Source organism: Notolepis coatsorum (genome assembly GCF_963971535.1).
Source record: "Notolepis coatsorum genome assembly, chromosome: 17".
Classification (NCBI taxonomy): domain Eukaryota; kingdom Metazoa; phylum Chordata; class Actinopteri; order Aulopiformes; family Paralepididae; genus Notolepis; species Notolepis coatsorum.
Genome location: NC_140181.1, coordinates 51002260 through 51016468, shown reverse-complemented (window position 1 = coordinate 51016468; position 14209 = coordinate 51002260). Strand labels below are relative to the sequence as shown.

At 44.5% G+C, this 14209-nt stretch overlaps 1 protein-coding gene across 1 annotated transcript; it reads left to right on the top strand.

The window, feature by feature from the left end:
• Nucleotides 1–394: 394 nt before the first annotated feature.
• LOC311244038 (transmembrane protein 26) lies at nt 395–13833 on the top strand (the record flags this gene model as incomplete). Its single annotated transcript, XM_084333448.1, has 4 exons — nt 395–588; nt 3833–3977; nt 4769–5426; nt 13742–13833. 4 exons carry the CDS (start codon nt 395–397, stop codon nt 13831–13833), a joined length of 1089 nt encoding a protein of 362 aa, XP_084189574.1.
• Nucleotides 13834–14209: the final 376 nt, after the last annotated feature.

Genomic DNA, 14209 nt, shown 5'->3' with positions numbered 1-14209 from the left:
AAAAACTAAATTACTTTAACTTTGTAGTACTTAAGTACATTTAAAAGTAGGACTTTTTTACTGTTACTCAAGTGTGTTTTTAGCCAGATACTTTGACTTTTACTTGAGTCAGATTTTGAGACGGTACCCATACTTTCACTTAAGTATAATTTCTGGGTACTTTTTACACCCCTGACAGTAGCTCACAAAAAGTTAACTTGACCGCAAGCTGTTCCCCTAGAATTTAACTGAATTTAACTGAAAAGGTTTGCAGAGAAAAAATCCTCTTGTAACCAGAAAAGGAGGGGGAGCACTGCGGAGCTCTATTGTGCTGTGTGTTTAATATGGTGATTAACTGGTCTGAATTTCTACATTCCAAAATCCATCTACCCTGCAGGCCCCTCTGTAGGACGGGATGTGTCGAATCATGAACATCCTGTTGGCCCTGCTCAGCCGCTTCCTGTTTGCCGTTCACGGTGTGGTGACGGTGTGGCACGTGGTGGCTGTCAAAGGGGAGCCACTCTATTGGCTGCTATTGACGGGGGTGGCTCTGCTGGGCGTAGAGATGGCTGTCACCCTCAAGTGCACCCGCAATGCAGAGTGGAAATGGTAACAGAATACACTCTCACACACACAAACACACACAAACACACACACACACACACACACACACACACACACACACACACACACACACACACACACACACACACACACACACACACACACACACACACACACACACACACACACACACACACACACACACAGACACACACACACACACACACACACACACACACACACACACGCACGCGCACGCACACACACACACACACACACACACACACACACACACTAGGGTGACCAGGTGTCCCCCTTTTGGTTGTACTGTCCCACCATTTGATCAAATGTCCCGCGTCCCTCATATTGAGAGGATGTCCCTCTTTTCGAAGCCAAAAAAAACATGCGTCTAAAAGCCCCTCCCTACAGACAGTAAATGTAGCAACCCGCCTCTTGTCCACACACATTGCTCTGATTGGTTATAGTACTTTAGCGTGCTGCTTGCCTGCTTGTGACGTGACTGAGACTGAGTCGTGACGCTACCTCATATCGCAAATCTGATTGGTCAAAAAAAACACAACAACATTACAAGCGAACTAGTTCAAGATGGAAAGCAGTAAAAAGAAACGGACCTGCAGTTACAACCAAGACTGGCAAACGACTGGGTGAGGCAGATGGCAGGCAATCCGCAGCAGGCTTTCTGTGTTTTGTGTCATAGTTCGTTTTCAATTGCGCATGGAGGAGAATACAACTTGAAGCGCCACAGTGGACGTGAGTCTCACTTGAAAGTGGCTCACCAAAAAGAAACATCCAGATCTATGGATACGTTTCTTTTTAAACCAAACAATGATAGCCAGACGGACAAGTTCACTGCAGCTGAGATAACAAGTGTCTATCACACAGTACAACACTCCCATTCATACAGGTCAGCCGACTGTGGTAACCTTTAACCTTTAATTTAAATCTATTCGGTGAAGACCATGGCAGTTATTCTAATATAGAAACACAATTTATTTGTATTATTATTTTTGTATTATACTACACTGTTTTCCCTAGTTCTGTGTTAACAGGGAATATCAAACACAAGATATTCCTGTCAAGTGATGACGTTTGAATATTTAAAACAGATGTTAGGTGGTATTTAATTTGTATTTATTTTGATTTAACCTTTAACCTTTGATTTAAATCTATTCAGTGAAGACCATGGCAGTTATTCTAATAAAAAAATTTACATTATCTATCTGTCCCACTTTGTCCCACCAAAATCGTACTGTTGTCCCACTTTGTCCCACCAAAATCTTACTGTTGTCCCACTTTTGGACGTTTTGCATCTGGTCACCCTAACACACACACACACACACACACACACACACACACACACACACACACACACACACACACACACACACACACACACACACACACACACACACACACACACACACACACACACACACACACACACACACACACACACACACACACACACACACACACACACACACACACACACACACACACACACACACACACACACACACACACACACACACACACACAGAACTTTGGTATACTGAATGCTGATGTGTTTGTGTACACCAGTCCCTCCAGGATTTTGCAGAATTTATTTGTGATTGTAGGGATCAAAAACACAGTATTATATTGGCTATTCTCTAAAAAAAATGGCTGTTCTCTAAATATCAGAATCGGCATCGACCATTGAAAAACCTGTATCGGTCGACGACTATATTCACCCTACATACAATATACCATGTCAATATCCATTCATCACTACATTCACAGATTGTTATATTCCTAGAGGATATATTTATAGCAGGGAACATGCTGTGTTTGCAGTAAACCTACCTCTTTGCCAACGAGGGGGGGGGGGGGGGTAGATCCAAAGCCATAACGGCGTAACGTCAAGTTCGACAAGGCTTTCAGTGAAATATTATTTTAATATCAGCAGCACATAGTAGCCTAGTTGGATTACTGACACCGCAATGTCACAGCAAGCACCTCCCTCGGTATAATTCATTATCCGCTCCACTCTAAGCTAATGAAAAACAGTGCGCCAATATGGCCGGGGTTACAGAGCAATTGTAATAATGATTAAGCAACACAAATTGAACTTGTTAATTCCATGGGTGGAAAATGGTTCCCTCTCTCGTTAACGGATGCCTGAAAGGGCATTTTGTGATTGACCCCCATTGGCCCGGCTTCTCCGCTCTCTCTAAGAGACAGGTTGAGGGGTTGCAGTAGTCTTCTCCGCTCTCTTTAAGGGACAGGTTGAGGGGTTGCAGTAGTCTTCTCCGCTCTATTTAAGGGACAGGTTGAGGGGTTGCAGTAGTCTTCTCCGCTCTCTTTAAGGGACAGGTTGAGGGGTTGCAGTAGTCTTCCGTGTAAACCTTTATCATAGGAGGAAAGGGGGGTTGGATAAACAACTCCTGAACTTGTGACTAAGAGAGTGATTTGCATCCGCCTGGCTGAGGTGCGGCTCTTCTCTAAGCCACTTCATGCCCTGCAGACAAACATTCTCTGCCGGCTGCCCTCGTCTCACTGTCTATCACAAACAAATCTATTCCTTTTTCTCGGAAAACTGTTTTGCTCTTTGCTTATGTTTTGAATAAACTCTATAATATATGTCCTCCTCTTGGTCCCCCGCCTCTCTCTCTCTCTCTCTCTCTCTCTCTCTCTCTCTCTCTCTCTCTCTCTCTCTCTCTCTCTCTCTCTCTCTCTCTCTGAGTCTCTGTCTCATCTTGATCTTCTCTTGGAAGGAAATGGAAAATCTCCTGACTCAAGTCATATCTCGCCAGACTATTGGAATACTGTTTATCTTCCCAGGGCCTTGATGGAATAAACATGAACCGAGGTCAGCTTTTATTAACTCACACTTCCATAGGATACAAGCATGCGGTGGCACGGCCCATTTCAAAAGAGTGAAAAGCTCTACCCTGTGTCCAACACGACAGTGCCTCTTCTCCCTTTCTGCCACTGCGTGCTGGGGGAAGCGTTCTGAGAGGAAAGCTTTCTTCAGGCCTCTTTTCGTCTTCACTTTGAAGTTCTCTCCACATGGAGAGAAGCTTTGCTCTGTCAAGTGGGATTTGCATATATGATGAGAATAATTGCCTGTCTGAAATAGGATGCTTCTTTTGGAGAGAAAAAAAAGGAAAAAGGGTAAAGGGAGAAAAAAAAGAAGGGGGATTTGTATTTTTATATATATATTTTTTACTGAATGGCAAAATAAAATGATGCGTGTCACACAACCCCCCCTCTCTCTTTTTTTTAGGTTCTCCCCCATGGTGTTCCTCTACCTCAGTACTGTCATCCCCTCTATTTGGTTCCTGGAACTCGGCCTGCTGCAGTCCAACCTGCCCGTCAACGCCTCCTTGGGGCCCACCTTTCATCTGCTGGATCACATCCCCATCACAGCGGTAGACTTTCCTCACCTCCACCCATAACATGCCGGCCACGAGTTGACACATACCCGATAACAGACTCAGATCAGAACGTTTAAATCTCAGGGACGGGGGCGTCGCGGGATAAAGTCTTACAGCGGGGCTGGGATGTTTAATGGACAAGTCGAGAGATGAGGTCCAGATAAGACTCTCTCAGATCTCCATCTCTCATAGGGTACTTTTAGCGCTGTTTCTTTCATGTAGGATTGGGGACTCTCTCTCTTGCCTTGTGGCTGTGCTCTGTTTTTTGTTTCGACACCAACTGAATGTAGAATTCCGGAACACTGTGAAATTAAACGCAACGCTGTTGCGGATAAAAACATGCTGAACCCTTTATTGAGTGGAATCCGGTGGTTCTCGTCAGAATCAGAATGTGGCTCCTAACTGAATTCCATCGAATTCCCTTAAGACGATGAACCCTAAAGTCCCTTTGAAGTCTTCGGGTGAACAACGGTTTAAAACCAAATTATCTGGAGATGGTACGTTGAAGTACAATGTGATTTCATAGATGAAAACCGGAGGACGTAGAGTACTGTATGTTGCAGTCATTTGGTGATTTGGATTGACCGCACTGACGAGCTGTCCAAAAAAATGCATATGATTCTTCATCTCAAGGGTTCAATTATAATCAATATGATCACAGGTAGAGTAGACACATTGGGTGAAACGCATACTCACTGTGACAACCTCTGACATCCTCTGATTATCTTTTGATCTACCATTACCCTTCTGAAATGATCTGACTAGAGTCTGTTGCATTTCCTCAGGGCATCGTAGACCTGGACCCGGAGAACTGGGTGGCGGGCCTGGAGCAGACAATGCTGATCGTACTGGTCCTGGGCCGCTGGCTCATGCCTAAAGGGGACATGTCCCGTGACCAGCTCTCCCAGCTCCTCATGGTCTACGTGGGCCTGGGAGCGGACATCCTGGACATTTTCGACACCTTCAAGGAACCCGTGGTCAAGACCAACCATGCAATCGTCGTCGTCGGCCTGGCCCTCTTCTCCTGGGCGCTCATGCAGTTCCCTCTGGTGCTGACCCAAACCCAGCGCCCTCCCGGGGTGCGGCCCCAGCGCGAGGAGCGTTCCACTGGGGCAAGCACCAGCACCGGGGCTCCGTCATCTTCTGCTTCTTGCTGCTCCAGCGAGGTGTGGAGTCTCCTGCTGACGGTGGGCCTCCAGGACGGCCCGTTCCTCGTCTACCGCCTCTACCTGATGATTCAGGAGCAGGTGCTCAACCAGCTGATGATCTTTTTCACCTGCAAGAACATCCTCGTCGTCCTCCTGGAGCTCTACCGCATCGCTGTGGTGCAGTGCGAGCAGGGAAAAAGGAGCAGAGAGGAGGAGGAAGAAGAGGAGGAGGAAGATGAGGAGATGGGGAGTGGGGAGTGTGGAGGTGCACAGAGCTGCCAAGTGGAGGTGGAGAGTGAGAGCGTGAGAGAAATAGAAAGAGGGGGAGAGAGAGAGGAGGGAGAGATCAGGGTTGTTGCCAGGTGTGGAGAGCCATAAAATGCTGCAAGGCATGACTTTATCCCTCAGGTGAGGGGGTAGGGTTCACCTGGAGTCTAACACATTTACCCTCTCTTGCACCTCAACCCAGTTAAGTAATCAGGCAGAGAGGTAGAGTCTCAGGCCACTAGAGGTTCAGAGTCTGCTAATAGACCACAGAAGAAGAGGAGGAGTCCCTGATGGTAATATCACAGATAAATGTATGCAATCCCCTCGATGAAACCCAGGAGGATTAAAAGAGGTTTAGCTGGAGACTCACACTGCACACCGATTGCCATAGTGCAGTAAAACCATAACGTTACATGTAAATGTTTGTTTCTAATGGGCAGGGTACATGTATTTTCAAAGTGATTGAATTCAAACTGAGATGATATGCCTATACATTATTCATTATTCAACATATTTTATGTCATAAGCAGCATTATGCAATAAATTGCAATATTTAATTGTATGTTTATGTTTTGATTTTGGTGGTGGTGGTGATGATGATGATGATGATTATAATGATGATGATGGTGGTGTGATGATGATGAATGATGACGATGATAATGATGAGATACACGGCATGATATTGTATATGATTGAGCATTGTGAGCATTAGAACAGATCCCCTCCCTAACATATTGAGGCCTCAGATGTTATGACATGCCTTGCTCGTGTTGGACAATAGCCTGTCATTATACGGCTCTTCAAGGGGAGCATGCTTGTTTTTTCCTCATCTTCCATGCGATGGCAGTGTTGGCAAGTAAAAAATGGGGCCACAGAAGTGTGTTTGTTTGATCAGAACATACATGTCAGCCCCAGAGAGACGCTGTGCTCAGACATAAAGGAGTAGCGGTGCTCAGACCTTGTACACAGTGCTGCTCTCAAGCATTTGTCACCATTTGCCTTTTCCGCATCATCGATCCATAGTGAGACTGGATGGTGTCACAGAACGCAAGGGAATATATCTGACGGATAGCGCAATTAAAGAACATAATATGCATTCTAACATGTTTATAACATCCTTATATTGGGGTTTATGCAATTAATGGGCTGGATATAAATCATTCAGTCGAGCACCAGGACGAGGTATTGAAGATGTCTGCTTGATATACTGTACTCAAGGTTCATTTACCCCTATGGAGCACCACCGGTATGTGATACTGACTGTAGCTTGTTTGAGAGCTTTAGTTAAATGATTAAAGCCAACATTCACACTCATAATTGTGGTACTGAGCGATCTGGTCAGACTCAGACTAAAGACACCTCTGAGAGCAGAGATCCAGACACGTTGCACAGGGAAGGTCCAAAGAGGGCTTGATACCTGCTGCTCACACGCCCCCTCACACCATACATTTATTTTCTGTTCAAATAGTTTCCTAACCATTAGCTTCATGTCAAACAAACACACTTATTTTACTAGTTCTGTCTACAAACTTTTTTGTAGCAGCTTTTATTTGCCAAGCTTGTTTTACGACCAAGCTGTAGTCTGTATTTATGTAATTAATTCAATCGTATTAAATCTCGAAGGATCATTGAGAGCAAGCTCTCTTACAATGACATACAACACATATGATTTATTATGTATTATACATGAAATGAAAGGGAATGGAATGGAACACTGCAACAGTATTTTTGGTGGGTTGGGCAATTTGTGTGTATGACACAAAAATAAAAGAATCAATCAATCAATCAAGCACTGAATCATACTGTGTAAAAAACGAAAATAACCAATTGCCTATTCATAATACACAAATGTTTTTTTTCTTTTTTCCTATTCATAATACACAAAATCTGAATCACAGTACACTTAGTCCACATAGTATGATGTGGGGATCTAAATAAAAGCCGTTCTTAGATCATACCTGCAGGTAGCCTATCTCTGCAACTGAGGAATCAGGAATTGGAGTGAACTCAGGTCACAAACTAAAACAATAGAATAAAACATTCTAGGGGAAACACTGCTGGACGGGCCATAAATGTAAAGTCTCCTGGAAAACACATAAAAAATAGAGCTCAACGACAGAATTGCCATTCCTATTTAAATCGAAATAAAAAAGACTGCCTTTGAACGTTTAATAATGTCTTGGAGATTAGTGTTGATTTGGTTCACGAGGCTCAGAAATGTAATGTGTTACAACATTCCAACGGCAGTTGTGTCTCATACACTGTCCTCAAGGTCTTTAGAAAAAGGTCTAGAAGTCACATGCACCTCACATGGATGTCCTCAAAAAGAAGGAAGGAGGGGCGCCCTCGTGGTGCACCGCATAGTGCCTCGCACACCTACGTGGCCGTACCGGGTTCGCCTCCCGCTCCCGGTGACATTTGTCACATGTCTTCCCCGCCTCTTCTCCCGTTCAGCCTCTCCTCTGTCGGTCATGTCTGACCATGAAAAGCAATAAATGCTAAAAAATAAATCTTTAAAAAGAAGGAAGGGCCATTACGTCACTGTGTAGCGCGTGAACACATATTGGTGCAAAGTGGGCAAACATTCAGTTTGGCTGACATTGAGTTGAATTGGATCCCTCTCCTCTCATTTAAACAGGATGTCAGAATCATCAGCAATTTGTTGCATTGTTAACTAGCTAACATTTGATATATTGGTTGATGTATATTTCCTCAGATAGCTTGTATATTATGAATTTGAATACAGGCTTCAATAGAACTGGCACCAACGTCTGGCACCAAGCACAGCATAGAACACTGGTATTCTTCTGACGTGATGACCCTTTCTTCATTTATGGTTTCCTTGCACAGGACAGAGCTGCAACCAGGATTATATTGACCAAGCAACAAACTTTGGAACATTAGTCCCAGTCGGCTCTCCAACAGTTGTTTACTTCCACACGAGTGACCAAACCTTGGTAATATAGTAGGCTTGACCTAGATTCATAAGAGGAGGATGGGTCACAGGCGGTTAGGTGGCCGAGCGGAGATTGCGTTCGTCACCAGCCCCGGAGCTGTGAGCTGGATTCGCCTGTTCGAATCCAGCTCACAGCTCCGGGGTTGTCACCAGCTTGGCTGGCCGTCTGCACTAATACAATTGGCTGTATTAGAGGGTGGGAGAAGCTGGCGGGGTGGGTCCGGGTCGTTGTAAACAGCGACTCCTACAGTTCGGTCGGGGCGCCTGCTAAGCGCGGATAGGACTCGAGGGGGATAGTGTGGTCCTCCCACACGCTACGCCCTCTCGATGAGAATCCGCGCTGCCAGGTGAAAAGAAGCGGTGATTGGCTGGACGTGTGTCGGAGGAAGCACGTGGTAGCCTCCACTCTCCCAGATGATCTGACTGTGGGGGGTAAGTGCGCAGCGACCAGGAAGGGACTGGGAATTGGCATACGACTAACATTGGGATGGGAGAAAATCGGAGGAAAATGGAGGATGGGTCACAGCCCTGGGAGACAATGCTACAGGACTTCGATTGTTCTTCATTACTGTTTATAATGATTTTTTTCTTTATCACAATGCCTGCTATTATTTTGTAAACCTTGTAAAACATACCCTATACCATAACATAAACATTTACTGAATTCAGTTATTATTATAATCATTATTACTTCTTACAATGCAATTATGTCTCCAGTGGTAATGGGGAAAACATTTTAGAACCTCCACCTCGTGTTGGTTTGTCCAAATTCAGCGTTGCAGTTATATTTCTGGTCGCTGAGCTTTGTGGCGTAGAAGGTAACTTGGTGTGTGTGGATATTCCCAAACCGAATAAATAATACATCTGTAAGCTCAAAACTGTAACTAGCTTGTAACAAAGATCAACAAAGAATTAAAGAGGCTTGCTTGTTTTTCATACAAAACTGGCCAATACATCCCTTTCTAGACACTGTGTCACACGCACATGGGAAGTGAAGTTACAAAAGCAGCAAGTTTGTTACGTTCCGCCTGGTCCTGCCCTTGTCCCCCCTCGCATTCCTGGACTTATCCCTCCACCTCACTTCCCCCCACCGGTGCATGGACTACCCTCACCAGTGCATACTCTCCTAGGGCAGGGGTTCCCAAACTTTTCAGGCCGGGACCCAGAAAATAAGGCGTCAGAGAGCCGCGGCCCAATGCACATCGTCAGGCTTTTTTTTTTTTTTTTTTCATGCGACCGATTTTTTAAGCCAAATATCACTTCAATCCTATTAAGTTAGTTCAAGTTAGTTATTCATTTATATGTGCTATTTATGAGAGGGCTAACTTGTTGCAAAATAATAATGATAATAATAATAGCCTCATTAAAATACTATTGTTGCTTCGGTTGTTTTCAGCGTTTTATGTGCATAATCTGTTATTTAGTTTGAAATGTTTGTTGAAATAAGTAGATTTTTCGTTTTTGTTTATTTATTAAGTTAATATAAAACCATATAGTCACATTTTAGAATACAATAGAATAGAATTTTAGAATACAACTAGAAACACTGTCCTGGCTTGCTTCTAAGTTCAGTGGCCTGAAAAAAAAAATAGGATTTTTTATTTATTTTTTTTAAATCATCTCGCGGCCCTCCCGTGGCTGCTCGCGGCCCACCTTTGGGTCGCGACCCAGACTTTGGGAACCACTGTCCTAGGGCACTGGTGGATCTTTATTGTTTCTATGTTCCTCTGCATCCTTCAACCTTTTGCTGTGTCTCCCAGTGTGTCTCTTGCCCTTCATGTCCCCCTGTTAGAGTTATGTTCCTAGTTTGTTAGATTCCTTGTGTTGATGTTATGTTTCTAGTGTCTAGTGTCAGTCTTGTATTAGTGTCACTTCTTGACTTGTCAGTCTGTTTCCATCCCAGGTGTCTCTTGTTACCAATCAACCCTCATGTGTCAATTACCCTGTGTATTTAAGTTCTGTGTTTTCCTTGTCTCCTTGTCGGTTAATTATTCTTGTTAGTGGTTGTTACTGTGATGTTCGTTGTCGTGTTAGGTTTTCCCCTTTTCCAGCATTACTGAGGTTTTTGTTCGTGTTTTGGAAATTACCTTTTGTTTGTTGTATTTAGCTTTATGTTTTGAGTAAAGCTCTCTCTCTTTGAATTACACTCCGTCGCATCCTGCCTGCTTCCTCCTCGTTCTGTCTGCTATTGGGTCCTCTACAACACCAATCCGTAACAAAGTTAGCTTGTTGCCTAGGAACACAAGGTGAATAAAAAAGACCTTGAGCGACTGTCCTGCAGTGATTTCCATGACAACATGATGTTATTATTATTATTATTATTATTACAATACAATGTTATTATTATTATTAGTAATACAGAAATGTGATGTTGTTTCCATGGTGACACGATCAAATATGAAATCAATACAGTACACTCTCTATCCTTTCACGTTCTGTGTTAAACCATATCTCTCCACTCAAAACGGTTTCCAGGGGCTCAAGCTGCAATATAACCCCCCTGCCATATAGACGGATGACTCCTTCAGACTCTCTCTCTCTATTGGACTCACAAGGCACTGGCCTGAGAGAGAGAGAGAGAGAGAGAGAGAGAGAGAGAGAGAGAGAGAGAGAGAGAGAGAGAGAGAGAGAGAGAGAGAGAGAGAGAGAGAGAGAGAGAGAGAGAGAGGCGAGGAGCAGCAGCAGCAGCAGCAAAGGGTGTATTTAAGCATTACATCACACGCAGGAGTGGTTTGTGACCAATAAACCATGCCTAGGGGCGGTTGTTAGGCCCGAGGCGCAGCCGAGGGTCGTTAGACCCCCCTAGGCATGGTTTATTGGTCACAAATCACGACTGCACGTGGTGTAAAGCTTTTATACAACTGCCAGATTCATCCAACCTTATTTCTATACAATAAACACACATTAATCGAAGATTTATTGAAAAAACCATCCGCCAGAAAAAGTAGTTCCCACAACTCCATGTGGAAGCAGCTTGAAGTGCATCCAACCAAACTAACACATCCAACTGTGTATTATTGGAATGATTGAGAGAAGTTGCCTCATGTGGAAGCAGCTTGAAGTGCATCCAACCAACTAACACATCCAACTGTGTATTATTGGAATGATTGATTGAAAATTTTATTACCAGATGCAGAATGGGTACAATACAATACGGCTCAATACACACAATTGTTTTCTTCGCCCTATTTTTTTATTTATTTCTTTTAGCCTAAACTTAACCAGTTGGAAACCAGGGGTACAGTAATAAAATTAGCAATCAACCAATCAATCAATTCAATAGACCATGCTCACTTAAAACAGCGCTGCTTCTCTCTCAGTCTGACTCCCCCGCTGTTGCAGACAGGAGTGTGTGTGTGTGTGTGTCACAGTGTGTGTGTGCGTGTGTGTGTGTATGTGTGTGTGTGTGTGTGTGTGTGTGTGTGTGTATGTGTGTGTGTGTGTTTGTGGGTACGCCAGCGTCGGACAGTGTGAGAGAGAACGCTGCATTCAGTAGAAAGTAGGAAGGAAGAAATTTAAATCAATCAATTAATCTATCAATCAATCCGCGATTTTTCTTTTGTTCTAGATTGAGTCAAGACCCATCAATTACATCATCCAACATTGTTTAAAATACTAACACATTCCCCTTGACAGAATCGCTTCATATTTAGTCGTTATGGTGCTTTCAACATAACCATTTGTTGTCCGCGATCCTGTTTTCTCCCGGAGTGAGCCGGGGAGGGTTATGTGATTTGGTTGTGGGCGGGTCCTGAGCCCAGGACCGTGGATTGTTGCCAATAAAGACGTGTGAATGGCCAATCAGAATCGAGAAATTTGCATGCCGTTGTATAATGTGTGGGATTTGACTTAGATTCACTCAGAGGACCTATTTCAGACTCCCCCGCATCTGTGGCCATCAAATAGGCTCCACTTCAACAGGCCTATCAGAAGATGATAGGGTCCCAGGCTCACGCCTGCACTGAGGCACTCTTCTTGCTTTCAATAAGTCCCTGATTAACGAGACAGAGAGAGATAGGGGGGAGGCGGGAAGGGGTGGTTGAGGAAAATATTTAATCCCATGCAGTAATCTGCTCAAATGTGCGTGGAAGTTGAAGGGTTCTATTACTTCAGGGAGAGAGTATGCATGTGTGTGTGTGTGTGTGTGTGTGTACATCCTCATGTGAAAGTTTGTGGGAAAGCGTGTGGTGTCTATTGTATGTATGTGTGTGTGGTGTGTGTGTGTACATGTACTACGAGCGTGTGTGCACGGATGACAATAAACAATGGAGTAGACAACAGAAGAAAACAATGGGCTTCCTCCAGAGGACTCTTGGAGAACAGTATCGTCTCTGTTTTGGCTTTATTGTGACACTTTGGTTTCAATTATTGATGCCAGAGCCAAAAATTCAAGAGGGAGACGAAAAATTAATGAAGAACCCCCCCTGTGGAGATGTTCATTCTTCCATAAAAAGAGTGCACGCTATACAGACTCAATGGTAGACAAAGCCCATTCGTGCCCACACGTTTTCCAGGCTGAATTACATAACGCCATGCCAACGTTCTGGCACGGCCGCCTCTCTTAGGCACCTGAGTTTAGGTGGTGATGAATATGCGAGAGAAATTGCATATTTGTCGTGCGAAAACATGCCAATACAATGGGATGACGAAAGACCTACTTGCCTCGAAGAGTCATTTTTCTCCTCAGATTAGCTGCATGCTTTAACAAGATTCTGTGGGGCCACGTGGGAGGAAGAGGAACATCAGCTGACGGCACCTCGTTAAACCATGGGCTGCCCTAGATATTTAGAACAGGGAGGGAGAGAGAGAGAGAGAGAAAGGAGGAGAGAGGAGAGAGAGAGAAAGAGAGAGGGGAGAGGTGAGGGAGATAGAGAGAGAGAGGAAGAGAGAAGGAGAGAGAGGAGAGAGAGAGAGAGGAGAGAGAGAGAGAGAGAGAGAGAGAGAGAGAGAGAGAGAGAGAGAGAGAGAGAGAGAGAGAGAGAGAGGGAGAGGGAGAGAGAGAGAGGAGAGAGAGAGAGAGAGAGAGAGAGAGAGAGAGAGAGAGAGAGAGAGAGAGAGAGAGAGAGAGAGAGTATCGGATATTAAGAGTTGGACAATATCGGTATATCGGTATCGGTAAAAAAGCCAACATCGAACATCCCTAAAAATGTGCCCATCACAACCTCCTGTGACAGTAAGCGATCTCCTTCACACAAACCGGGAGGATTTGGCACGTAAGGAGAGAGAGAGAGAGAGAGAGAGAGAGGAGAGAGAGAGAGAGAGAGAGAGAGAGAGAGAGAGAGACAAGACGAGCAGGAAAGACAGACAGAGACTCGCTCACAAGGAACAGGTGTGTTTCAGCGGTTTTCATCACATGTCACGATTCTCTCTCTCTCCTTTTGTGTCAGCTAATCATGAGGGCCACGCCGTGCCGCATAATCAGTCCCACATGCTGCAGATGAAGCTGTGGCTGTTTGACAAATTGCCACCGAGATGTTAGGGAGAAGAGAAAGAGGGATAAGAGAGAAGTGGAGGCAAACTTCAACTGAACGCCACAACTTTTGACAGTCGGCAGAGTAGCCTGATACTTGCGCTGTTGCAACGCCACGGTTGTCAATATAATGAGGTTTCCCTGCCGTTGGATTGTAAAGGATTTAAAGATAGAACCTGTAATGTGATTTCACCTATAGCCACTTTCACCGCTTAGGTGGGTGACTCCGGGATCTGTTCAGAGCAGAGGCAAGGACCAAACTAAATTGCACCAAGCAGTGTCATTTAATTAAAGCACTCCTTCACTTTGGTTCGACGTTTTTGTGTTTTGCTGTGTTGTTAACAGAACTCGCTTTGGGCGTCAATAATGTGGTCAAGAGGCATGG